Source organism: Crotalus tigris, unplaced genomic scaffold, assembly GCF_016545835.1.
Source record: "Crotalus tigris isolate CLP2741 ecotype Arizona unplaced genomic scaffold, ASM1654583v1 scf7180000019147.1630427, whole genome shotgun sequence".
Taxonomy (NCBI): domain Eukaryota; kingdom Metazoa; phylum Chordata; class Lepidosauria; order Squamata; family Viperidae; genus Crotalus; species Crotalus tigris.
This window is the reverse complement of record NW_024097401.1, coordinates 1313810-1338659: the sequence shown is the minus strand read 5'-3', so window position 1 is coordinate 1338659 and position 24850 is coordinate 1313810. Positions and strand designations below refer to the sequence as shown.

At 41.7% G+C, this 24850-nt stretch overlaps 1 protein-coding gene across 6 annotated transcripts in view; it reads right to left on the bottom strand.

The window, feature by feature from the left end:
- Positions 1–24850, bottom strand: part of GBF1 (golgi brefeldin A resistant guanine nucleotide exchange factor 1) — a 123038-nt gene that overhangs the window by 74989 nt on the left and 23199 nt on the right. For all 6 annotated transcript variants that reach the window (XM_039360044.1, XM_039360043.1, XM_039360046.1 and 3 more), the window contains exons 4-9: positions 13879–14010; positions 13474–13592; positions 10188–10296; positions 9724–9784; positions 5959–6013; positions 2040–2166 (exon numbers count right to left, since the gene is read on the bottom strand). In XM_039360044.1, the coding sequence (XP_039215978.1) occupies positions 2040–2166; positions 5959–6013; positions 9724–9784; positions 10188–10296; positions 13474–13592; positions 13879–14010 (603 nt within the window). The remainder of the gene's footprint in view (positions 1–2039; positions 2167–5958; positions 6014–9723; positions 9785–10187; positions 10297–13473; positions 13593–13878; positions 14011–24850) is intronic.

Below are 24850 nucleotides of genomic sequence, written 5' to 3'. Positions count from 1 at the left end.
TGTGGATCGGGACCCCATTTGGGGTCGAACGACCATTTCACGGGGGTCGCCAAACAACGCAGTCCGCCATTTTTTTCCCCCTTTTCCTTAGCTGTGCTACTCCCTTTTATTCTATTGGCTTTTGAAAGCCAATAGAATAGACTCTCTTGAATAGAGTCTAATTCTATTGGCTTTCAAAAGCCAATAGGAATTGTCCAGGCTGTCTCTGCCCTACTGAGCCCGCCAAAAGTCCCATTCTGCAAACGGTGCTGCACCAGTTGAGTAGTCCTCGACTTACGACCGGTTGAGTAGTCCTCGAGTTATGACTGGTTGGGGGTCCAGCATTAAAAAGGTTGAGAACCACTGAGTTAGAAGGTTTGATGAACTGGTGTAATAAAAAGAGCCTGATTTTAAATGTAAGGGGGGGGGAAGAGATCATTGTCGATTTCAGAAAAGGCAGGCACGGCCATACACCTGTATTAACAATTCAACGGTGAAGGCAGTAGTATCACGTTTTTGGGTGTGCAGCTGACAAGCAGGTTAGCTGGGCATTGAACAGTGAGACACTGGTGAAGTAGGCACAGCAGTGTCTGCATTGTCTGCATCCTATGAGAAGAGCACATGTCCCTTCCCCTATCCTTCCCCCTTTCTACTGAGGGACAGCTGAAAGCATCCTGGTCATATTGTATTGTATTACTGTGTGGTTTGGAGGTAGCACTGTTTCGGACAGGAAGGCTGTGCAAGAGCGTGGTGAGGATGGTGTCATGGTTCCGACTAATGAAACACTTCAAAGAACTTCCAGGCATGTTTATCCTAAAGTCTTTATTACCAGTGTTACAAATTGAGGGCGCATCATGGAGGTTTATGCCAGAATCTGAATTCCTCTTGCTGGCCTCTAACTTTTCTTGCTAAACCCCTCCCTTATCTTGCAGTCACAAGTCACATCTTCCAATTAGCCCAGAGGGCAGAGATTCCCTTCCCTTCCTTTTCCCGGGCTTTTGTTATTTCCCCTCCCTTTTCTCTGTCATCTGAATTAACTCTACAAATACCAGACAGTTCTGCGTATTTTGTCAAAGCAAGAATATTCAATATTAAGCAGCGTTGACAGATGGCAGGAAAGATTATTGGAAATTCACCTCCTTCTATCCAGGACATAGCATATAAGCAATGCTTGTCCAGGTTCTGCAGTATTGTTTGGGATACTACAGATCCTGTTCAGGACTGTTGTTTTTTTTGTTTGTTTGTTATCTTCTGGGAGGAGGCAGTATCCGAAGCAGAACAACTAGACCCTGTAATAGCTTTATACTATACACCAGTGATGGCGAACCTTTTAGACACCGAGTGCCCTGCCCCTGCCCATCCCACTCCCGCCCCGCCCACCCACAGGGCCACTTATCGCCTCCATGGCCTACCGCAGCAAATTGCCCAGACGGCCCTGCAGCGCCAATGGCCACACCCTCCACCGGCGCCCCGCAGCATCATCTGCACAAAACAGGGCGCAAGGGTGGAGTCTTGTCCCTACTGCCCGGCTGCCATGTCCTTGGCTGTGGAGGCCGCGCCCAAGGGCAACTCTCCTCCAGGGGGGCTGCTGATCAGGAGGGGGCCACACGGGGAGGCAGGGTGGGGCAATGGCGTACATGCCCACAGAGAGGGCTCTGAGTGCCGCCTCTGGCACGCATGCCATAGGTTGGCCACCACTGCCATACACCATATAAAAAGACTCTTTTCGCCACTAGGTATGCTAAACCAGGGCTTTTCAACCTTTTCACTTTTAGGATACGGCAATATTTGAGTACCACCAGTCCACCTAGCAAGGTATCAAAAACTTGATGACCAAAAAAAAAAAAAAAGGAAAAAAGTGATAAAAGTACAGGTAGTCCTCAACTTACAACAGTTTGCTTAGTGACTGCTCGAAGTTCTTCGATCCTCACAATCTACATGCAAGAATGTTTCTTGTTTCATGGAAACAGGAAAATGGGTGCAAATGGGTGCTCTTTCTCAGCGATTACCCAGAATTAGAGTACATACATTTTAGTAAATAAAAAAAATATTTGCCATACCTGTGCCATTGGCAGCTGACTGTTCTGTTCCTTGAGGTACCTTCGTTACATGACAAGAGTTCCTTGGTGATCGTTTCTGCTTCTTCCATTTTGATGAATCACTCATCCCTCCTGCTCTCATCTTCAACTGCGAATAATAAACACAGGTCTCCTGTAGCCAGAAGAATGGCGACAATATTCTACTACAGTGGTTCTCAACCTGTGGGTCGGAACCCCATTTGGGGTCGAACGACCATTTCACGGGGGTCGCCAAACAACGCAGTCCGCCATTTTTTCCCCCTTTTCCTTAGCTGTGCTACTCCCTTTTATTCTATTGGCTTTTGAAAGCCAATAGAATAGACTCTCTTGAATAGAGTCTAATTCTATTGGCTTTCAAAAGCCAATAAGAATTGTCCAGGCTGTCTCTGCCCTGCTGAGCCCGCCAAAAGTCCCATTCTGCAAACGGTGATGCACCAGTTGAGTAGTCCTCGACTTATGACCGGTTGAGTAGTCCTCGACTTACGACCGGTTGGGGGTCGCGGCATTAAAAAGGTTGAGAACCACTGGTCTAGTAGCTCAAAACAATACCCCTGCCAGTTTTATTTGATCCAGGAACTCATGCTCCAACAGTACAGCATATATATACACACGTAGAGTATAGCTCCAAATTGATTTGGTGGATTTCGGAGTTAACCCGGCTTTCGGATATGTGATGTATATTGACATATAGATAAAATAAATAAATAAATAAATAAATAAATAAACCCTCTATTATCAAAGTATAACAGTTCCCCAATACAGAAAGGGAAGTATTGTTGAACATGTTGGGAAATTGATTTCCAGAATCCCCTTTCTCAGTTAAAAGGCTGCATTTTTATTTTATTTTATTTTATTTATTATTTTATTTTATTTATTATTTTAGTTTATTTTATTTTAAAACTGTATTCTAAAAACTTATAAGCTAGAGATCCAATTTGATGTAGTGGTTAAGACAACAGGCTAGAAAACGGTTCTTGTTCCTTCTAGAGCACAAAGCAACCTGGAGACAGTCAATCTCTCTAAACCTTAGGAAGAAGGCAATGGGCAACTAGTTTAACGAAGAGAAGGACGAGGGGGGACATGATAACGGTGTTCCAATATCTCAGGAGCTGCCCCAAAGAAGAGGGAGTCAAGCTGTTCTCCAAAGCGTCTGAAGGCAGGACAAGAAGCAACAGATGGAAACTAACCAAGGAGAGAAGCAACCTAGAACTAAGGAGAAACTTCCTGACAGTGAGAACAATTAACCAGTGGAACAACCTGCCTCCAGAAGCGGTGAATGCTCCAACACTGGAGGTTTTTAAGAAGAGACTGGACAGCCATTTGTCCGAAATGATATAGGGTTTTGTGTTGGACTAGATGACCTCTAACTTTTTATTATTCTTATTAATATTATTATTATTATTATTATTATTGAACATCTTGCAAGAAAATAGCATGAAATTGCTAGACCTTTATCCAGATTCAAAGGCACCAAACAAAACAAAACCATTATTTTAAAAAAAAAAACTTTGCAAGCTAAGTATTGTGCAAGTCATCTTCAACGTACAACCATTTGTCCAGTTTGAAGTTAATGATGGTGCTGAACCAAGGGACTTACAACCTGTATCTGGAAGTTATAGCCACTGTATAACCCAGGGGTAGGCAACCTTGGCTCTTTTATGATGCGTGGACTTCAACTCCCAGAATTCCTGAGCCAGCACGGCTCAGCATGGAAACCTCTCCCTTTCCCCTCAGCATGGCTGGCTCAGGGATTCTGGGAGTTGAAGTCCACGAGTCATAAAAGAGCCGAGGTGGCCTACCCCTGGTATAACCACTGTATAATGCACCCAACAATCATGTAATCAAAATCCAGGTGCTTGGCAGCCTGCCTGTACCATAAAGGCACTTCAAGTCCCTCCACCTGCCTTTCTCTCCCCATCTATGCACTTTGGGGGTCCTGCTGCCCTATTCTCCACTGTCCCAGATGACTTTCTCTGTCTTCTTGCTTCTGCTGTTGATGAGGCCTGGCCCTTCACTCCAAAAAGCCCCTTAAGCACAAACAACACTGCTGGGCTGGCTTCTTAGAATTCCATGGCTGTTTCTGGCTGGGGTTGTTCCTTGCTTCTACTTCTCGTGGTGTGCCAAGAAACCCAGTCCCAGGGCAGGGCATCCCAAAAAGCAAAAGCAAGCAAGCAACATCTTCAGAGCTGTGACTATGGGAAACTGAGTGACAGTCCCAAGGGCTGCAGGAAGCAAAGAGGACTTACTCCTCAACTTACAAACATAACTGAGCTTAGAATTACACAGGTTGTGGCAGTCATTCAGCAGGTCACGTGACCATTCCTGATCGACAAGCATTTTTTGCAGTGGCATTAACTGAACGCCACAACTGTTAAAACACTGGAGCGTTTAAGCGAATCCATTTTCATCAATGGGAATTTTTTTCCCCCAATAAACACTGGAAATTGGCAAAACAATGCAGAAAACTGCAGTCACTTCTTCTTCTTCCATATCCGTTATCGGACGTTGGCGATCATGTTGGCGATCCTGTTTTTATCAGAGGATTAAATGGAGTATGCCGTATTTTTCTGGATGTCGCATCACATGTCCGAAATATTCTAATTTTCGTTTTTTAATTGTTTTGATGATTTCCCTTGGCTTTCCCAGGCGGCTTATCATTTCCTCATTTCTGATCCTGTCAACCCAGCGTATACATAACAGCCGCCTGTAAATCCACATTTCAAATGCTTCCAGTCTCTTCAGGTGGCCTTCGGTCAGAGTCCAACTCTCTACTCCATGGAGCAGGATAGCAGTCACCTAGGATGCTGCAAATGGCCATAAATACAAGCCGATTGCCAAGTACCCAGAATGGAATCATGTGCCTGCAGAGAGGAGGCTACAGTCACAGGAACTTGACAAAAGGGTTGCAAGTACCTCTGAGAAGATGCCTCGTTAACTCAAACAATTGCTAAGCAATTTAAGTAAAAACTACCTGTAGGCAAGTAAGCAAGAAGCAGCTCCTAAGCTGCAGCACTACGAAGCCCAGCATCAGCCACAAACGGACGGCAGCTGCAGAACTATGGTGCGCCGGGAAACCCAGCCCCAACCTGACTCAGCAGCATGATTCAAAGTGGCTTCTTGGTGCAAAGAACCAGGGCAAATATACCTTGTCAGCAGCAGGAAGCAAGGAGACCGTGAAGATTGGCAGGAGGTCTATGACAATTGGCTGCAGTTGCCTGACCCCGCCTGCTTTATTCTAACCCCCCCCCCCCGCAATCCCAGCCGACCCACTGTGGGAATTTCTCTCCCGCCAGCCTTTGCCCCTCCCCTGCCACTCCTCCCCCACCGCCTAGCCCCAGGCGATTCACCGTGGGAAAAAATCACCCTGGCTTGATTCACCGTGTGGGACAATTCACTGCAATCCTGGCCAAAGGGTAGGCCTCTGCCTTTCCATGGGTCCTGGCGCTCAGAAGGTGGGGTGGACAGCCAAGAAAACAAACAAATAAACCATCAAACAAATCGACCCAGAGTTCTCACTCAAGGCACCTCTGACCGGTCTCAAATTATCCTACTTCAGACACGTTCTGCAAAGACCTAGCTTTCTGAAGAAGTATTTAATAGAAAGGTGAAAGAGGATAACCAGCAGCAAGGTGGATGAACTCAGTACAGTAGTGATGGGTGGAACACCTGAAAGCTCACGTTAGAGATAGATCACCAAGGAGAAAATGTATGTGTCTGCTAAGAATCAATAGCAGGGCACCCAATCCATCCATCCATCCATCCATCAGTCAGAGACACTGTAGATGTCAAATGGCACATACAGTGAAATAAATAGCCCCTGCAACAAACATGACAAGGAGGAGGAGGAGGAGCGTGGAGGTGCACTTAAAAGCAAAGCAGTATTCACCATTTTGGATCTTACCTTTCTTATGTTGGTCCCTACGTAGCTCTTAGGCTCCTCTTTAAACTGAGATGATCTGGAATAATATAAATAGACAAAGGTATGCAGTCATTAAGTGTGACATCACGTGACTGTGCTGCATGGCAATAGCAATGCTGTCAGTCCCAGTTGCCATGTGTGCTATAGAGCATGGAAGGGCTGTATGCTACTCGTTCGTTCATTCATTCATTCATTCATTCATTCATTCATTCATTCAATTTGTGTGCTGCCCATTTCATCTAGCCCAGTGGTTCTCAACCTATGGGTCGTGACCCCATTTGGGGTGAACGACCATTTCACGGGGGTCGCCAAACAACGCAGTCCGCCATTTTTTCCCCCTTTTCCTTAGCTGTGCTACTCCCTTTTATTCTATTGGCTTTTGAAAGCCAATAGAATAGACTCTCTTGAATAGAGTCTAACTCTATTGGCTTTCAAAAGCCAATAGGAATTGTCCAGGCTGTCTCTGCCCTGCTGAGCCCGCCAAAAGTCCCATTCTGCAAACGGTGCTGCACCAGTTGAGTAATCCTCTACTTACGACCAGTTGGGGGTCGCGGCATTAAAAAGGTTGAGAACCACTGATCTAGAGGCTCCTGAGAAGAAAAAGCAACAGCAAAGATAATAACTATAGCGTGTATAGCACTTATATACCGCTTCACAGTGCTTTACAGCCCTCTCTCAGCAGTTTACAGAGTCAGCATTTTGCCCCCAACAATCTGGGTCCTCGTTTTACTGACCTCGGAAGCTAAATCTTAGGAAGGATGATGATGATGATGTTAATGAAACTGTGCGATTATGTATGAAACATGTAACAGTGATACCCATTGTCATTTGGGCACTGGGAACTATGTCCAAAAACTTTGCAAAATACATCAAGAAACTGCAGCTTCCTGCAATAACTCCAACAATGTTACAAAAAACTACGCTACTTGGAACATCTTATATTTTAAGGAGGTACCTGGCTGACACCTAGGATGCTGGGAGCAACCCGTGTCAACCATCAGCACCAGCCAATTTGAATGTTCAGTTGACTGAGGTTCATATCTAATGAATAGATGATGATGATGATAATGATGTTGGAAGGGACCTTGGAGGTCATCTAGTCCAACCCCCTGCTCAGGCAGGAAACCCTATACCATTTCAGACAAATGGCTGTCCAGTCTCTTCTTAAAAACTTCCAGTGTTGGAGCATTCACCACTTCTGGAGGCAGGTTGTTCCACTGGTTAATTATTCTAGCTGTCAGGAAGTTTCTCCTTAGTTCCAGGTTGCTTCTCTCCTTGATTAGTTTCCATCTATTGCTTCTTGTCCTGCCTTCAGGCACTTTGGAGAATAGCTTGACTCCCTCTTCTTCGGGGCAGCCCCTGAGACATTGGAACACTGCTATCATGTTCCCTCTCGTCCTTCTCTTCATTAGACTAGACATACTCAATTCCAGCAACCGTTCCTTATATGCTTTAGCCTCCAGACCTCTAATCATCTTTGTTGCTCTTCTCTGCACTCTTTCTAGAGTCTCAACATCTTTTTTTACATCGTGGTGACCAAAACTGGATGCAGTATTCCAAGTGTGGCTTTACCAAGGTATTTACCAAGTGGTAAAAGAATGGGATATATTCAACCTAAAGGAAAGAAGGCTAAAGGAAAAAAATAAGAAATACCTGAAGTGCTGTCACAAGAAAGAGGGTATGGATATATTCTCTTTAGTACCTAAAGGTAGGACAAGCTCAAATGGGTACGTGTTCTACAGAGGGATATCCAAATTTGAAATAAGGAAGATGTTTGGTCCATGAGGGCTATTCAGTGGTGGATTAAATTACCTGGAGTCGTGAGTGCCATGTTACTGAAGATTTTCAAACAAAAATTGGACAGGAGAATCTGTGGCTGAAATAAAGCTGATGTTGCTGAATTATGACTGCAGATGGCTGCAGTGGCCTAAGGATTTCTTCTCTGAGCAGGAAATTTGATCAGATCTCCAAGGATGCTTCAATCTGAATTTTAAGGGGGGGGGGGAGGAGAACCGGTAACAGAAAATTTTGACAGCCGAAAATAGGGCTCCCTTTCATTGGTTCTGTTCATCCAGATATAAAAACAGAGAATTTATGACCCCGAGGATTTCACTGAGCTACAACTCATCGTTGGGCACGATTGTTGATGATTGAATCTGCCTGTAATCATAATTCAGCAACATCAGCAGCTTCATTTCAGCCACAGCCCCTTCTGCACTTTGCTTCCTTATCTGCAATGCAGATATTTTTAAGAGATTCTAGCCTCACTGCTCCAGGAGTTTATAGTGGATAGGCTACCTGTAACTGCTTCTTGAACTATAGTGCTCAGAAGTGGGGCATTTATCACTAGAGCAGAAATGGGTGACAAGCTGAATGTTATTCAAGTTTCCCAGCTCTGCAGGCTGCTTGGATTTCCAGGGGCAGGAACCAGTTTTTTGAGTTTTTAGATCACTGCTGCATTCTGAGTTAACAAGGATTTATTTAATAATACATTTAGAAGAGTAAAAATTGTTAAATAAACAAGTGCAGCTAACGGGTAGGCTGGCTTCGTTGCTCAACAACGAGAAACTGGTGAAGCGGGCACAGCAGCGCCTGCATTTTCTGCGTCGCATGAGAAAAGCAAATCTTCCTTCCCCTGCCCTGACCACTTTCTATAGGGGGACAATTGAGAGCATCCGGTCATACAGCATCACAGTCTGGTTTGGAAGCATCCCTGCTTCAGACAGGAAGGCGGTGCAGAGAGTGGTGAGGACATCCGAAAAGATCATTGGCAGTTCCCTCCCTCCCATCCAGGACATAGCACAGAAGCATTGCTTGAGCAGGGTCCGTAAGATTATCTGGGACTCTACACATCCTCTCCACTATCTGTTTTCCTTGTTCCCTTCTGGGAGGAGGGGGCTTCCTGGTATCCATAGCAGAACATCCAGATTCAGCCATAGTTTCATCCCATACAGCATTAACCTTGTGAACTCTCAAGCTTCCTCCTTCCGTTATATATTCAAGATGGACAGTATTTAATATTTATTGTTATGTATATGCAGGGGTGTGGGTCTATACATACGTTGTACATAGTATGTTTTAGGTGTGTGTCGTGTAAGTGTTTCACTTTGAGAATGGGTAAATAAATTTCATTTTTAATGTGTGCCGTTGTGCCCACAGTAAAAAAATGACAATAAAGGTTATCTTATCATATCTTATCATATATCTTATCTTATCTTATCTTATCACCTTATCTTATCTTATCTTGTCTTATCTTATGAAGTGTCATGAAAAATAATGACAGTATTTGCTTTCCAAGTGCCTTTAAAAATACAGAGGATTTATTGAGATTTAGTCAGGCTAAAGGCTGTTGAATCTTAGTCAGGTGAAACAAAGAGTTCACTGGGAGGCCTGCACAATAAGAACACATGTCTCTTTCGTGTTCTTTGATCAGTTTTTCGTTTTCCTGGAGATCCTAAGACTCGAAATTTAGGACAGTCTTTAATTACTGAAGCCATCATTTTTCACTGATGTGTTACTTCTATTACCTGATACAACATTGCTCAGTTTCATATATTTTATCCTTACTTATTGTCAATCTATCAGTGAAGAAGATACATTTTGGTGAAAGGACAAGCTTTGCAAGGTAATACTTGGAGTAGGGTTTGTTATGTATATACATAAACACTAACATATTTGGAAGTGTGCGAGCTTCCCGCCCATGAAGGGCCGTCTGAGCAGTACTGAGACAAACACAAGAAAGTTTACCTTGTGAAGAGCAGCTGTACCATGTCGACCAGAGTATGCTCTGCAGATTTTCTCAATAACTCTGAAGACAAAAACAAATAACACAGGTATCATTATCCCATGTGATATTATCTAGAGGCTTTTTCGTGTAGACTTCCCTCCAAGTGTTGTTTACAAAGGATTACTAGAAATTTATTAAAACCAATCCAGGCTCAGCTGTACAGAAAGAAAAGGAAAGATATACCAAGTAGCTAGAGGAATGTAGAGGTAAGAAAGGAAAAGACACACAGGAGCAGGAAATGATTAGCTAAGTCTACTACTTTTCTAAAAAAAAAAAAAAAAAATTAAAGAATGTATCAATTTCACACATTGAGCGTATTTTATGTTTGTTTATTTTCCAGCATTTGGGCTTACTAAATACAGAAATAACATGTGGCAAAATAAGATGAATGTTTATGATTGGCTTGTTTACGCTGCAGACCTACCACTAAGCCTCATCTCAAAGCATATACGGAAGCAAGACTGCATGATTTCACACACGGATTCATTTGTGAGATGAGCTCCAACCGGAGAGAGGAGGAGAGTCCTCAAGACCTGAAAGAAGAACAAATCAATATGAAATGTGGTGTTCTAGTCACATTTTAATACCACAGACATTTATAGGCTATAACAAAGAAACATTTTAAATATCAGCTAAACAGTGGAAGAATGCTTCCTTTAAGTATCATTCAGACCAAAGTTCCCCAACGTTTCCAGCTTTGAGGACCGGGGGGAGGGGGATGGTTCTGCGTGACTGGCTGGCAAGCACGCGTGTACGAGCACAGCTCCATTTGCACAAGTGGCATGCACACATACCCACAGCTCACACGAATGGAGCGCATGTGCACATGCTTGCCTACTGCTCACACAAGTGAGGATGCACGTCCAGGTGCTCCGTTCAATAAAGTCTGACACCTTGGGAAATGATGCAATATTTCCTTTTTTTAACTTGGCCTATCCACAGGGAGATTTTCTTGCAGAATGCACGAACTTTGTCTCCCGTGATGAACACGTTATGACTGTGGCCCTGCAGCAACCAATTAATTCATTTAGCTTTTCAAATATGTCAGCCAAATAGCCAACGCAGGACACCCAGAAGACATTATTAAACTTTTCTGCTAGGGGTGATGAAACATTTCCTGATGAATGTTTCATCACCCCTAGCAGAAAAGTTTAAAAATGTCTTCAGGGTGTCAGGAACAGGCGTGTTTCATCTTGTAGCTCGAATAATCTCGATAATGTTTCTCCTCTCGACAACCAACGTACTTCTGTATGAAAGAGTGCTATGCTCAGAATCCAAATCCTTTCATAATTGTCAAAATAAACATCATTAAATAGCTGGCTTTTGATCAAATGTAATATAATATAATAGGATCTCGGAGTCCTAGTGGACAATCACTTCAATATGAGCCAGCAGTGTGCTGCAGCTGCCAAAAAAGCCAACACAGTGCTGGGCTGCATTAACAGAGGGATAGAATCAAGATCACGTGAAGTATTAATACCACTTTGCAATGCCTTGGTAAGGCCACACTTGGAGTACTGCATCCAGTTTTGGTCACCACGATGTAAAAAAGATGTTGAGACTCTAGAAAGAGTGCAGAGAAGAGCAACAAAGATGATCAGGGGACTGGAGGCTAAAACATTTAAGGAACGGTTGCTGGAATTGGGTATGTCTAGTTTAAAGAAGAGAAGGATGAGGGGGGACATGATAGCAGTCTTCCAATATCTCAGGGGCTGCCACAAAGAAGAGGGAGTCAAGCTATTTTCCAAGGCGCCTGAAGGCAGGAAAAGAAGCAACAGATGGAAACTAATCAAGGAGAGAAGCAACCTAGAACTAAGGAGAAACTTCCTGACAGTTAGAACAATTAACCAGTGGAACAACCTGCCTCCAGAAGCGGTGAATGCTCCAACACTGGAAGTTCTTAAGAAGAGACTAGACAGCCATTTGTCCGAAATGGTATAGGGTTTCCTGCCTGAGCAGGGGGTTGGACTAGATAACCTCCAAGGTCCCTTCCACCTTTATTATTGTTGTTGTTGTTGCTGCTGCTGTTGTTGCATCCTCCAAACTCTCATGTAACAATGGGCTCATCCATTTAGAAGCAAGTGCATGTCTATGCAAAATACAATGATTTGAAACAATGAAACTATTTCTTATCTTAGCTCATCCTATCAACGCCTGAAGTTCTTCCTGAAATAGTTGATGCACCATTGGAACAAATGGCTACACACCAAGTCCATAATATTCCATAATTTGTTCACTGAAAAAATTGTCAATTATTGTGCATATTTCTTTCTCAGTCTTTCTGCAGCAAAAAGTCTGGGCAGCAAAATAATAAGTGTTCCAGTATATCGTCTGAATCAGTTATATGCACAAAGACAGTTAATCGCGCTTCACCAGCAATGTCAGTGCTTTCTTCCAATTGAAATGCAAATTTTTCTGCTGCTGTGTTGTTTTTTCCCCACCACTTGTTGAGTAACATCCATGGCCATTCCTTATATTTGTCTTTGGGCAGTCAGAACATGGAATATTACGAATAGCATCAGTCATTTTTTTTCATCAAAGAGAATTGAATCAACTGCAATGGCAGAGGGAACCACGACTTCTTCAACGATTGTGTGAGGCTTATTTCATTTCGCTGCTATCAAGGACAATTTATAAGATGCTTCCGGACATTTTTTTCAAGATGGTTGTGGACTTCACGAAAGTAGCACAACGTTTTATAAGTTCGTCTCTCTTCTTTACGAAAAACGGCTACTGGCTTTTTGGTGCGCTATGTTTTGTTGTTAAATGTCTCTGGAGCAAAGACGGCTTCATGGAATGCTTGACTAATACTTCATTGCAGATATCACAAACAGGAAGCTGCAGATTGTTTTCTTCCCACAAAATAAAATTCACACTTCAAATAATCTTCACTGTGTTTTTGATTAGTTGCCAATTTTAATTTCTTCGGTGGCGGTTCCTTTGATGCATCACTTTCCCTTTGCACTGATGAAAGTATGATGAATTTATCCATATTTATTAATGTGCATTACTACCTTGGTCTCACACCGCCACACAGAACGGTAGCAAAACTGAATAACTGGAAAGGAGAACAATGACAAGCCAGATGGTGAGGAGAACTCCAGTGACCTGTTATGACTAATAAAGATAGGCGGATAAGAGTGGAATCGACGTATCAGCCCAGAATAGACATTTGATGTTGAAGCTTCCTGCCTTTTCTTATATGTTCTCCGGCTATTTTGAGCGCAACAAGGAATGATGGGTCATCGGTTGAAAGCCTTCAACTCCTCCACAGAAAATGCGGAAAGAAATCCATGGCAAGTCTTTCCAATCCAATGAATAATACATGATGACTCATGCATTTGACTGCATTTCATATTCAAAACGCAGAGAAAAGTCTAATGGTATTATCTTGTCTGGGACGATGTCGCGTACCACGTGCCATGTGCCAAAATAACACCAGTGATATGCCTACCACTGACTGAAAAACACTAGTCTAAAACATCTGAATCAACTTACTCCCCAAAAAACTAACCATTGTACGATTTCACATTTTTTTCCTAATAAAATTAGAAAATGTTTACTAAAGATGTTCAATGTTTGTGTGTCATATGTTTAGTCAGAATCTCTTAACAGGATTCCCATGAATTCAGATGAGGTTCTGATCACAATTACGTCACAGTTTTGCAGGATACATATAATCCAAAAGATTTCCACCATGTCCAGCATACCTGCAAGATCTTCATCAAGACAACCTCATCACTTGCAGGATCTGTGCCCACAAATCGGGCATGTGTTACAGCATCTGCCACGTTTTCCATTCCCTCAGCTGTGCCCTCATGATTTGAATCTATGAACACAAAATACTGTTTAATAAACGAAGTTCAGAGTAAACAGACTTTTTAGTAAAATATGCCACATTTATATTCGGGGGGATATTAAGTGATGACTACCTTCATTGTCAATATTTTTATTTTTAGCCATACAAAATACAAAACATAATCCTATTTATTATAAAAACCAATCAGAATTTCAGTTCTTCTGGGATCATAAATATATAATTCTCAGGCAAAGAATGGTTCTCTAAGTCATCAGTTTTAGTTGCGAATCAAATTGAAAATATTCTCAATCCATACCTATTAGTCCATATGAAAGGAATTTGTTTACTGATGTCAGAGCCAGTCCAGTAATCGGGCCTGTAGTATCTTCTGATCGAATAACTTCCAGAAAAGGTCGAAGGAAAACAATAGCTTCAATGGCTGAAAGTTCTAAATCAGAAGATAAAATTAAACATCATAAAAATTACTTGTACAAAAGGGAAAGGATTCCTCCAGTGAAGGAAGAATCATGCTGAGATTCAAGTCTGGCAGCCCCAAGATGAGTTGGCTGGTTTATTTATTCACACTTATATTCAAATAAATGACACGAAGAAATTTAAAAGTTCTTTGTCTTATAGTGAGGGAAAAAATTATTTGATCCCCTGCTGCTTTTGTACCTTTGCCCACTGACAAAGAAATGATCAGTCTATATTTTTAATGCTAGGTTTATTTTAACAGTGAGAGAAAGAATAACAACAACAAAAATCTAGAAAAACGCATTTCAAAAAAGATATAAATTGATTTGCATTTTAATGAGTGGAAATAAGTATTTGATCCCCTTTCAATCAGCAAGATTTCTGGCTCCCAGGTGTCTTTTATACAGGTAACAAGATGAGATTAGGAGCACTTTCTTAAAGGGAGTTCTCCTAATCTCAGTTTGTTACTTGTATAAAAGACACCTGTCCACAGAAGCAATCAATCAATCAATCAGATTCCAAACTCTCCACTTTGGCCAAGACCAAAGAACTGCCAAGAATGTCAGGGATAAGATTATAGACCTACACAAGGCTGGAATGGGCTACAAGCAGCTTGGTAAGAAAGTGACAACAGTTGGTGCGATTATTTGCAAATGGAAGAAACACAAAATAACTATCAATCTCCCTTAGTCTGGGGCTCCATGCAAGATCTCACCTCGTAGAGTTTCAATGATCATGAGAACAGTGACGAATCAGCCCAAAACTACATGGGAGGATCTTGTCAATGATCTCAAGGCAGCTGGGACCATAGTCACCAAGAAAACAATTGGTAACACCCTACGCCGTGAAGGACTGCAGCACCAACAAGATCACCCTGCTCAAGAAAGCACATGTACACGCCCGTCTGAAGTTTGCTAATGAACATCTGAATGATTCAGAGGAGAACTGGGTGAAAAGGTTGTGGTCAGATGAGATCAAAATTGAGCTCTTTGGCATCAATTCAACTCGTTGTGTTTGGAGGAGGAGGAATGCTGCCTGACCCCGAGAACACCATCCTCATCATCAAACATGGAGGTGGAAACATTATGTTATGGGAGTGTTTTTCTGCTAAGGGGAAAGGACAACTTCACCGCATCAAAGGGATGATGGATGGGGCCATGTACCGTCAAGTCTTGGGTGAGAACCTCCTTCCCTCAGCCAGGGCATTGAAAATGGGTCGTGGATGGGTATTCCAGCATGGCAATGACCCAAAACACATGGCCAAAGCAACAGTGGCTCAAGAAGAAGCACATTAAGGTCCAGAAGTGGCCTAGCCAGTCTCCAGACCTTAATCCCATAGAAAATCTGTAGAGGGAGCTGAAGGTTCGAGTTGCCAAACGTCAGCCTCGGAAACCTTAATGACTTGGAGAGAATCTGCAAAGAGGAGTAGGACAAAATCCCTACTCCTCTTTGCAGATTCTCAAATACTTATTTCACTCATTAAAATGCAAATCAATTTATACCTCTTCTGAAATGCATTTTTCTGGATTTTTGTTGTTAGTCTGTCTTTCACTGTTAAAATAAACCTACCATTAAAATTAAAGAGTGATCGTTTCTTTGTCAGTGGGCAAATGTACAAAATCAGGAGGGGGGGGTCAAATAACTTTTTCCCTCACCGTAATGTGTAGTTCACAGAATACTAAAAATAAGAATTAGGCAGTTTACAATTATAATACAGAATCTGAATAATGCATTTTAATAATGAGCACATGCCTTGTATTTTTATAATTCCTCCCGCATATATGTTTATATGAAAGACAAGACATAGCATAACTAAGCATACAGATGTAGATAGAGCTGATTCCTCAGAATGCTAGTTTACTGCAGTAAGTAGAAATATTTAGATAGTTCCATTTCAGCATCCGAACACAAACACTGTAGTATAAATACTAGTGAAGAGTCGCTCCTGTCCTTTTATTACGAAATGTTTTTAGAGTACATCTTAAATCAGAGTTTGACAATCCTGGCCAGTTGGCACAATGGCACATGTAATTTCTCTGACAGTGTTCCAAATTAAATAAAAATCAATTTATTATGAAATATATATGGTCTCTAATTATGCTAAAAATGAGAATCCTGGGTAAATCCATACCATAAAATAATCTGAACACCAGGATAATACTAAAAACAAAACTGTTTAATATAAAAGCTGAGCCTTTCGTCGGTCAACACTACCGACATCATCATTTTATATTAAACAGTTTTGTTTTTAGTATTATCCTGGTGTTCGGATTACATATTAGGAGAAAACCAGAAGGTCGTAGAAATATTTTTTGAAAATAATAAGAAATGTAGAGATTTGGGTACTGTATAAAAAATAGGACAGGTAATAAATAACTGTTTCTTCCAACAAAACAAAAAAACACCTTCATGTAAAAACACTTCAGAAATGAAACAGTGTGAACACTACAGTCCATTCTATACTCATACTATCCATCACATTCAAACGGTTTGCATCAGACTCCTGGAATGCTGAAGTCCACATATTTGCTATTCAGCATGCAAACTGCTATTCAAGTTCAATCAGCTATAAATGATGCTTTGTTTTAATTTTCCACTGAACTTCCTGGAACCTATTATCAGACTGCCAGATATGTGTATTTAGCAATGGCAACATGTCCTTTTCTCCATTGCTCCGATGTCACCTCCAATGAACAGACATATATAACCCAACTAGCAAAAGACACTCGACTTTTAGCGTTGTTTGTAACTCTTCAGTGAAACTTGAATCTACAGGATGATAACTGCATTTTTAACTCTTCAAGAAAAAATTCAGGACTCAGATCTTTCTCTTAGTCATATATCTAAAGTATTTCCTCTTCATTTGTAAGTTATTTGCATTTCAAAATTTCTACTAATGGTTCCCACATTGCTTGTAAAGTTTTCCTTTAAAAAAAAAACATTCAGAATAGATTTTCCACAGAATACCAACCTACCTGCATATGTATTCTATCACAACTCAGAAAACAGATTTACTTTAGGGAATCCAGGAATTGCAGTATTAAACAGAATACCGGTAATTAAAATCACAATAGCACTCAATTATTTTCTTTTCCGTTTTGCATTACCTTAGCAAGGAAAGTTCTAGTGAACTTTCTAGAAAGTTCTAGAAGCTTGAAAAGCAGTGTTTCTATATGGTACTGTTAGAGACCTCCTTTGATGAAAAGAATGAATGAAAGAGTGGCTTTGAAACAATGAGGAAAAAAACACTTGATTTTATGATCAATGGAAACTCCTCTTCATGTGCAAATTGTATAATTAAAATTATGTCGCATACATATAGCTGCCCAGTCAACTTATAGGGGAGATGGGCGGCCTAAACATCTAATCAATAAATAATAAACTTGCCTTAAAATGTTTGCCTTATTTTTACTTGCACTTACGAAACTGTGGCATACAGTTCTGCTTCTAATTCCAAAATTTATATTGGACAAACACTTCTATTAAATCAATTCAAATATTAAAAATATCAAGCTTCCATTATTTCCAATCCCTTCATCAGGTTATGAATAGATGACTGAGAAAGGAGTTTGATAATACTGAAGTCACAAACCTGTATGATAAAGAGTCCTAAAGAAGTAAAGCCCTAAAAAGACACTGCAGACATTCAAATTAGGTTAGCTTCAGTCTTCAAGATCTAAACTAGGAGTCTGTTAGTATACATAATACAATGAAACTTTATTGGTAATAATAATAATAATAATAATAATAATAATAATAATAATAATAATAATAATGATGATGATGATGATAATGATAATGATGATGATGATGCTGGGCCCAGAAAAATTATTTTGTTTAGGTGAATAAGGATCATGAGTATTTCTGTCATTCTGACTGGGTTATTTAAGATATAACATGAGGACGTTTCCCAACAGATCTTAGCATAAAATCCATAGAAGAATGTTAGTTGACAACAGTTCCATTTCTTTGTCGTTGTATCAGCAAGATATTGCACATCACTAATGGATGAAACTGTAACGTTCTTTTTATGCATAGCTTCTTTTTTTAAATAATGCGATTACCTGGAAGTATGTGAGAGTTTAATTGCTTATGCTTGGCATGAATTTTTGCCACAGTGATACTGTATTTTATTGTTATACTGTTTTTTTTTATAATTATGGTAGAATTGTACACGTTCCAAAAAATGATTTTGAAGCCTGGATCTCACACAACTGCAACACAGTCTCTGTTATTAAAAGTAGCAAGCTTTTTGCTCAGCTTCCATGTTAAAAGCTGCATTAACTTTAATGACTTGTTTAAAGTAGCAAGACGTTTTTTGACTCATATACTGTAGAAGCCTGATGGGTTTTTTTTTAATGAATAGCAGGGAGGGGTCGTGGGCCCCTTCAAGAAGGCAGCACTGACAGTGGCAATGCTGGCGGTGAGAGTTGGGCTGCATAGACTGCAACTAACCCAAGACCTGTTGCTGGAGAAGACTCCTGCGAGTCCCCTGGACTGCAAGGCAATCAAACCGGTCAGTCCTAGAAGAGATCAACCCTGACTGCTCTTTAGAAGGCCAGATCCTGAAGTTGAAACTCAAGTACTTTGGCCACCTAATGAGAAGGGAGGACTCCTTGGAGAAGAGCCTAATGCTGGGAAAGATCGAGGGCAATAGAAGAAAGGGATGACAGAGAAGGAGGTGGCTGGATGGAGTCACTGAAGCAGTAGGCGTGAGCTTCAATGGACTCCAGAAGATGGTAGAAGACAGGAAGGTCTGGAGGAACATTGTCCATGGGGTCGCGATGGGTCGACACAACTTCGCAACTAACAACAACCCAAGACCAGAGCTGTGACTAAATTTGGAGTAGCAAATAGCCCCAGAGATACCAGGTGACTGGGTTTGGGACCACAACCCCTGCGAAACGCCATCAACCAGCTTGTGTGGAGCTAGTTCACCCTCTGTGGTGCACGGTGGATAGAACAAAAATGTGAACTAAATGAACTAGCAATTTCAAGTAGCCAAACCTCTCTGTGATTTCACTGTAGACTTCCTTGCTCCCAAACAAATGGACAGGAATTCCAATGGCCCTTTTCGGGGCCAGGTGACAAGGAAACTTCAAAACAACTTGTATATGCCAGCTTAACGTCGAAGGATGTTAGATCAAAGAGTCAATACACTGACATGGCCATTTTCCAAAAAAACACATATAGAAAACTAAAAGCAGCAACAAGGTAGAGATGAAATCCACTCATGGGTGCTGCCTACCACCACAGTCATGATGTGGTAACCTACATCAGGAATAAATTGGGAATGCCTCACTGATAGTGATATCCACGACTAATGTTATCTATAGTTTCCAAAATAGGCAAACATATAAGCCACCCATGATATCATGACCACACCATGTGCTGGGCATTTATTCATACCCAACAGCATATGCTGGAGACTTCAATAGCCATCATATCAATTGCAAGACACTGAGTTGTCCTCATGTCCAGTTGTCTGGGACGACTTGTTCTGCACTGACCAGGCCGTGCCCGCCCAGTGCGCTCACGTTCTCACACCCACTTGTCCATGTCCACGTGGTCTCACTGAATCATCCACGCTGAGTCATCCGCGCATAATCATACCATTCAGCCACAGTGACCCAGTCATGCCCACCCATCTATGCCCACCTGTCCCATGAGTGATCCCATTCCTCTAGGGGGGAGTTGAATCAAATGCTATTTTAAGAACCAATTCAGGAGAATTAGTATACTTTGTAGAAAGATGGTACAGAATGATCAATCAGCCAAAGAAAAACCTAATCTAAAACTGGCTTACCCCATCCCTAAGATTCTTACGTGGACTATCCAATAGCGAGCTTATAAAAAACGTTTACCATATAATTTGTTAATTATGTGTAATACATTGACAGGGCAATAGTTAGCCTGACTGGTTTTGTCACCTTTTTTGTATGGCATTATGATAGAATTGATCCATGCCTTGGGGGGGTCTGCAAGATTTTAAACTAACCTCCCTAATGGTGGATGGGGGACTAAAGAGTAGTTCACCAGTCAGGGTTTTGTTTCAGCATCTGTGGGAGGATCAAGACCCCCTCCACATGCTAACCAGCCCTAAACACCTTCCTTCTATTTTCCCCACAACAATCCTGTAAGGTGAGTGGTGCTGAGAGAGAGTGACTGGCCCAAGATCGCCCAGCTTTCATGGCTAAGGCAGGACTAGCACTCTCAATCCCTAGCTTGGCGTCTTAACAACCAAACTGGCTTTAAGATGAGCAATTAAGTCAGTGGTTCTCAACCTGTGGGTCGGGACCCCATTTGGGGTCGAACGACCATTTCACGGGGGTCGCCAAACAAGGCCGTCCGCCATTTTTTTCCCCTTTTCTTTGGCCAGGCCCCTGGCACCCAGTGATGTATAAGTGGTTGGGGGTCACCACAACATGGGGAACTGTATTATGGGATCATGGCATTAGAAAGGTTGAGAACCACTGAATTAAGTGAACTAATTTTGGATTGGAAACTAGAAACTAGTCAGGGAGAGAGTTAGAAATTGTTGGATATATGGCAGAATTCCTGGCTGTGGTTTTGAAATAATACAGAATAGTTAGTATTCCAAGTCTCAGATTAGACTGCACATTCTAGGTCCGGAAGTTGCAGTCATAGGAGAAACGAAGAGTCAGAACATAATATCATTTTTAGCTAAGATTGACTGACTTTAATCTGTTCCATTCTACCAAATGACTTGCTCACTTCTTCTTATTTGGAAGAACCTAATGCTTCTATTTCTGTTTCTGATAATGAAAGGTTTCCTGGCAGTGAGGATCAGTACAGTATTATCCATACTGGCTTCATGCATGGCAGTCACTAAGCTTTAGTGATTTCTTCTTATCTATGGGAAAACCAGGAGCCAAACTAGTAAGTATTTAACAACTTCCAAATATTAACTGATTGATCACTGCCAAGTCTCTTCTGTTCCAGCATCCCTACCCTATTTCCCTTTAATCTGTTTATTACTATCCTATCTCACCTGCGATAAGACATATGCTACTACCACAAGAAAAACTCATTAGACAACTAGTGAATTGTAGTCCATGAAAGCATAGGTTTCCTATAAGTTCTTCTTCAAAGTAATATAAAGCTTTTATTATTATTATTATTGTAACACTCCCATGGCATTTAGATGCTCCAGGCTGCATGTTTTCCTTCCCTCTAGAATCCTTTGCTGACGTGCAAGCTGCCAGCAGTACTATAGTATTAAGTTTTAAGGGGGGAAAAAGAACAGTGGACAATGTATTAAAAATACATACCATTATGCACTGTTTATTTCAATCACCCAGCTGGCTTTCATGCCTAAGGCAGATTAAAACTCACAGTCTCCCTGTTTCTAGCCTGGTGACTTAGCCACTAGATCAGGGGTAGGCCACCTTGGCTCTATTATGACTCGTGGACTTCAACTCCCAGAATTCCTGAGCCAGCATGGCTCAGCTTGGAAACCTCTCCCTTTCCCCTCAGCATGGCTGGCTCAGGAATTCTGGGAGTTGAAGTCCACCAGTCATAAAAGAGCCAAGCTTGCTTACCCCTGATCTAGACCAAGTTGACTCTCTTATCATAATAATCTCCTTCCTTTTTCCCTTTGGACCTATTCATTTTCCCCAAACTGCTATTATTTGTTGACTACACAATACTCAATGCCTATCAAGAGCAACAACCCTTCCCACTCCTATCTTAAACATACTCAGAAGACAGAAATTTATCAAATTTCAAGACTAGTCATCTCATTCACAGAGTGAGTCTGAGTGGTGTACAATTAAAATACTGAAATACAGTATCCATTAAGCCAACTTGTAATCTTCTTCGTAGCATAAACAAAAACTATGGTTCACTATATTCACATGTATGATTTTCTTGGGAGCAATAAACAAGCAATTTGCCAAAGCTTTCTTAAAGCATATAATCAGATTATTTTAATATTCTGGGCCTTCATGAGCCCAGAATAACTAACTGTCCCTAACTATATGTCAAATACAGTTACTTCCAAGCTTGTCATTCCATCCTACAACAGGTGATTAAGGTTGTTCATATGCCTAAGAAATTGTTTGTTCAATTCCAGGACCAAATAATGTTCTGGAATAGAAATAAATCACAGCTAACTTTGGAACAAATGAGAGTAAAATATTTGCAATATTCAATTTTTTATGAAATGAAGTATGGTTCATATAAATTAGAATAGACACAGCGCTAAATGAAGATAAATTATTAAATCCTTACTGTTTTCGTAAACAATTAATGGCAGGATTTCCTATTCTGTTCTTAGTTTTCCTGTAACCTGATATCTAATTACCTTGCTACTACTAAATCCAAATGACTGCTTAACAAATTATTTGAAAGGAAGCTACAACTTTATCCTCTACTGGAAACTTTTCCCACTAAGTAGACAGAGGACTTATTGTTTATCTTCTTCACTCATGCACATATACAATCACAGAAAGACACACTATGACAAATGGAACCGCCTTTTGCCAACTCTTCCATATTCAAAATTCCCAAAGAATAAGAAATATTTTGCAGTGAAAAGACAATGTTTTCTTTCCCAGAACAATTTGTCTTTTGCATTGACAACCACTCCATTTTCTTACACTGATCCTACCAAATTTAGTCAGTTCCACATTTCCAGCTGTGCTTAAAGCACATGTTCCTGCCAATCATCCTAGGCCATACTGAATCTCTAGAGCAGAGATCTCCAACCTTTCTCAGTTGGCGAACCGGAGAGAAAGGCAGGGGGGAGCATTTTACGCGTGCGCACACATACACACAAACAGGGCTGCGAGCATGCGCGATGCAAACAGGGTGGTGCTAGTGACGTGATACTCGGTAGCACCACGCGGCACCCTGTTTTTGCCACACAGCACCCCATTTGCATAGCAGTGGTGCCCTGTTTTCGCCGTACGCTGTCCCGTTTGCATAGTGGCACCCCATTTTAACCACATGGCACCATTTGCATAGCCGTGTGAGTGAGCGCACACTTTGTGCGGGGGCCGATGGTGTCAGGAGCGGTCGCCCCGGCCCCTGCCTCACCTTGCCTTGCCCCACGGCAACAGCACCTGCGCCCTGCCCCATGCCTCACCTCGCCCCGCAGGACTAGTCTCCTGCCCACCGCCCCACCCACCAGAGAAACTTGGATCTCCCCAACCTTGCCCAGCCCCCACAGGAATCCCCCCCCCACGAGCAACGTCGAGGTGGCCACACCACTCCAGCCATGCCCACCCAGTCAGCTATGCCCACCGCAGCCATGCCCACCCAACCCCCCTAAGGGCACCACAATGCTGATGCAGTCCTCAATGAAACTGAATTTGACACCCCGGATCTAGTCTACCCTCTTTCTCAATGCAGGATCTACCCTTACTAACGTATCTGACACATGACTATCTAGCTGTCTTTTAAGATTTTTAATGAAGTTGCATTCAAGTGGCAGCCATGGCTGGCAATGCATACGGTCAGGAGTGTTTTCTTGATATCTAGTTTCAATTTGCTTCCCTGCAATTTTAACCTGCTGTTTCTGCTCCTGTCTTCCAGGACAACAGAAAATAAGTCTACTTTCTTCTGCATGACAAACCGTTAGTTATCTAAAGACAGTTATTATATTTTACATCAAGAATCTTTTCTATAGGAATATGCCCAGAAGCTTGGTTCCACTCCCTTGTCATCCTGGTAGCCCTCCATTCCAAATTGTCACTACCCTTTTATGAACTGTGATGCACAGAACAAGACCGAGTTTCTAAATGGGATCTGACCAGGACTTAACCAAATGGAAAAATTACTTAAGATCCTTGATCTACACCAGGGGTATCAAACTTGCAATATCATGTGACGTGTCACGACGTATCGTGACTTTTTTTCCATTGCCAGCAATGGGGTGGGCACGGTTTCGCCATGACACATCTGGCCCGCGGGGCGGCAGTTTGACACCCCTGGTCTACACTATTAAAGTATCTCAAGACCATTGAATAGCACAGGGCCTAGGACAGTTTATTCCAAGTTGCAGTTCTCTCATTTCCCCTAACAACGTAATGATGACCAGTCACAGCTCAATTTCCTTTCTGAAAGGAGGAAGGTGCAAAATAGGAGTTAACTTCTGTCTTTTCAACTGACCAGTGACCACTCCACAATGGTCCTCTACAAATTTTTTGCTTCTATTTCTAAAATACCCAAATAATCTTTTTTTGTTGTTTCCTACAAGACTCGGCAAATTCTGAATTTTAGTCTTCCTGACACATTTTCTACAGTTTCTGGAAACTACCTTGTATCTATATTCAGTTGTGTCCTTCTCTAATTTACTGTACCTGCGTTTTCTTCCCTTCAGCATTTTAGAGAGCAATGTTTGTGTTCACCCTGGCCTCTGTTTCCTCATTTTTCCTTTCTGCAGGGACTGTTTGCAATTCTTCAATACTTTATACAGTACTGAATACTTTTTGAATATTCTTTTTTAAGGATTTAAAACCCCCGGAGCTGACATGCTTCATGATCAGCTATGAACCATGATCTATATCTTTCATATGCCAAACAAAAGCATTTACCATGGAGTAAATTGGTGCTTTGCCCTTAGGGGTGGTAACAGGTAGATAGCGAGTGAGTAATCCTGAGAATGAATGTTGTTCTATCACAGTGATGGCGAACCTTTTAGAGCAGTGGTTCTCAACCTGTGGGTCGGGACCCCATTTGGGGTCGAACGATCATTTCACGGGGGTCGCCAAACAACGCAGTCCGCCATTTTTTTCCCTCCTTTTCCTTAGCTGTGCTACTCCCTTTTATCCTATTGGCTTTTGAAAGCC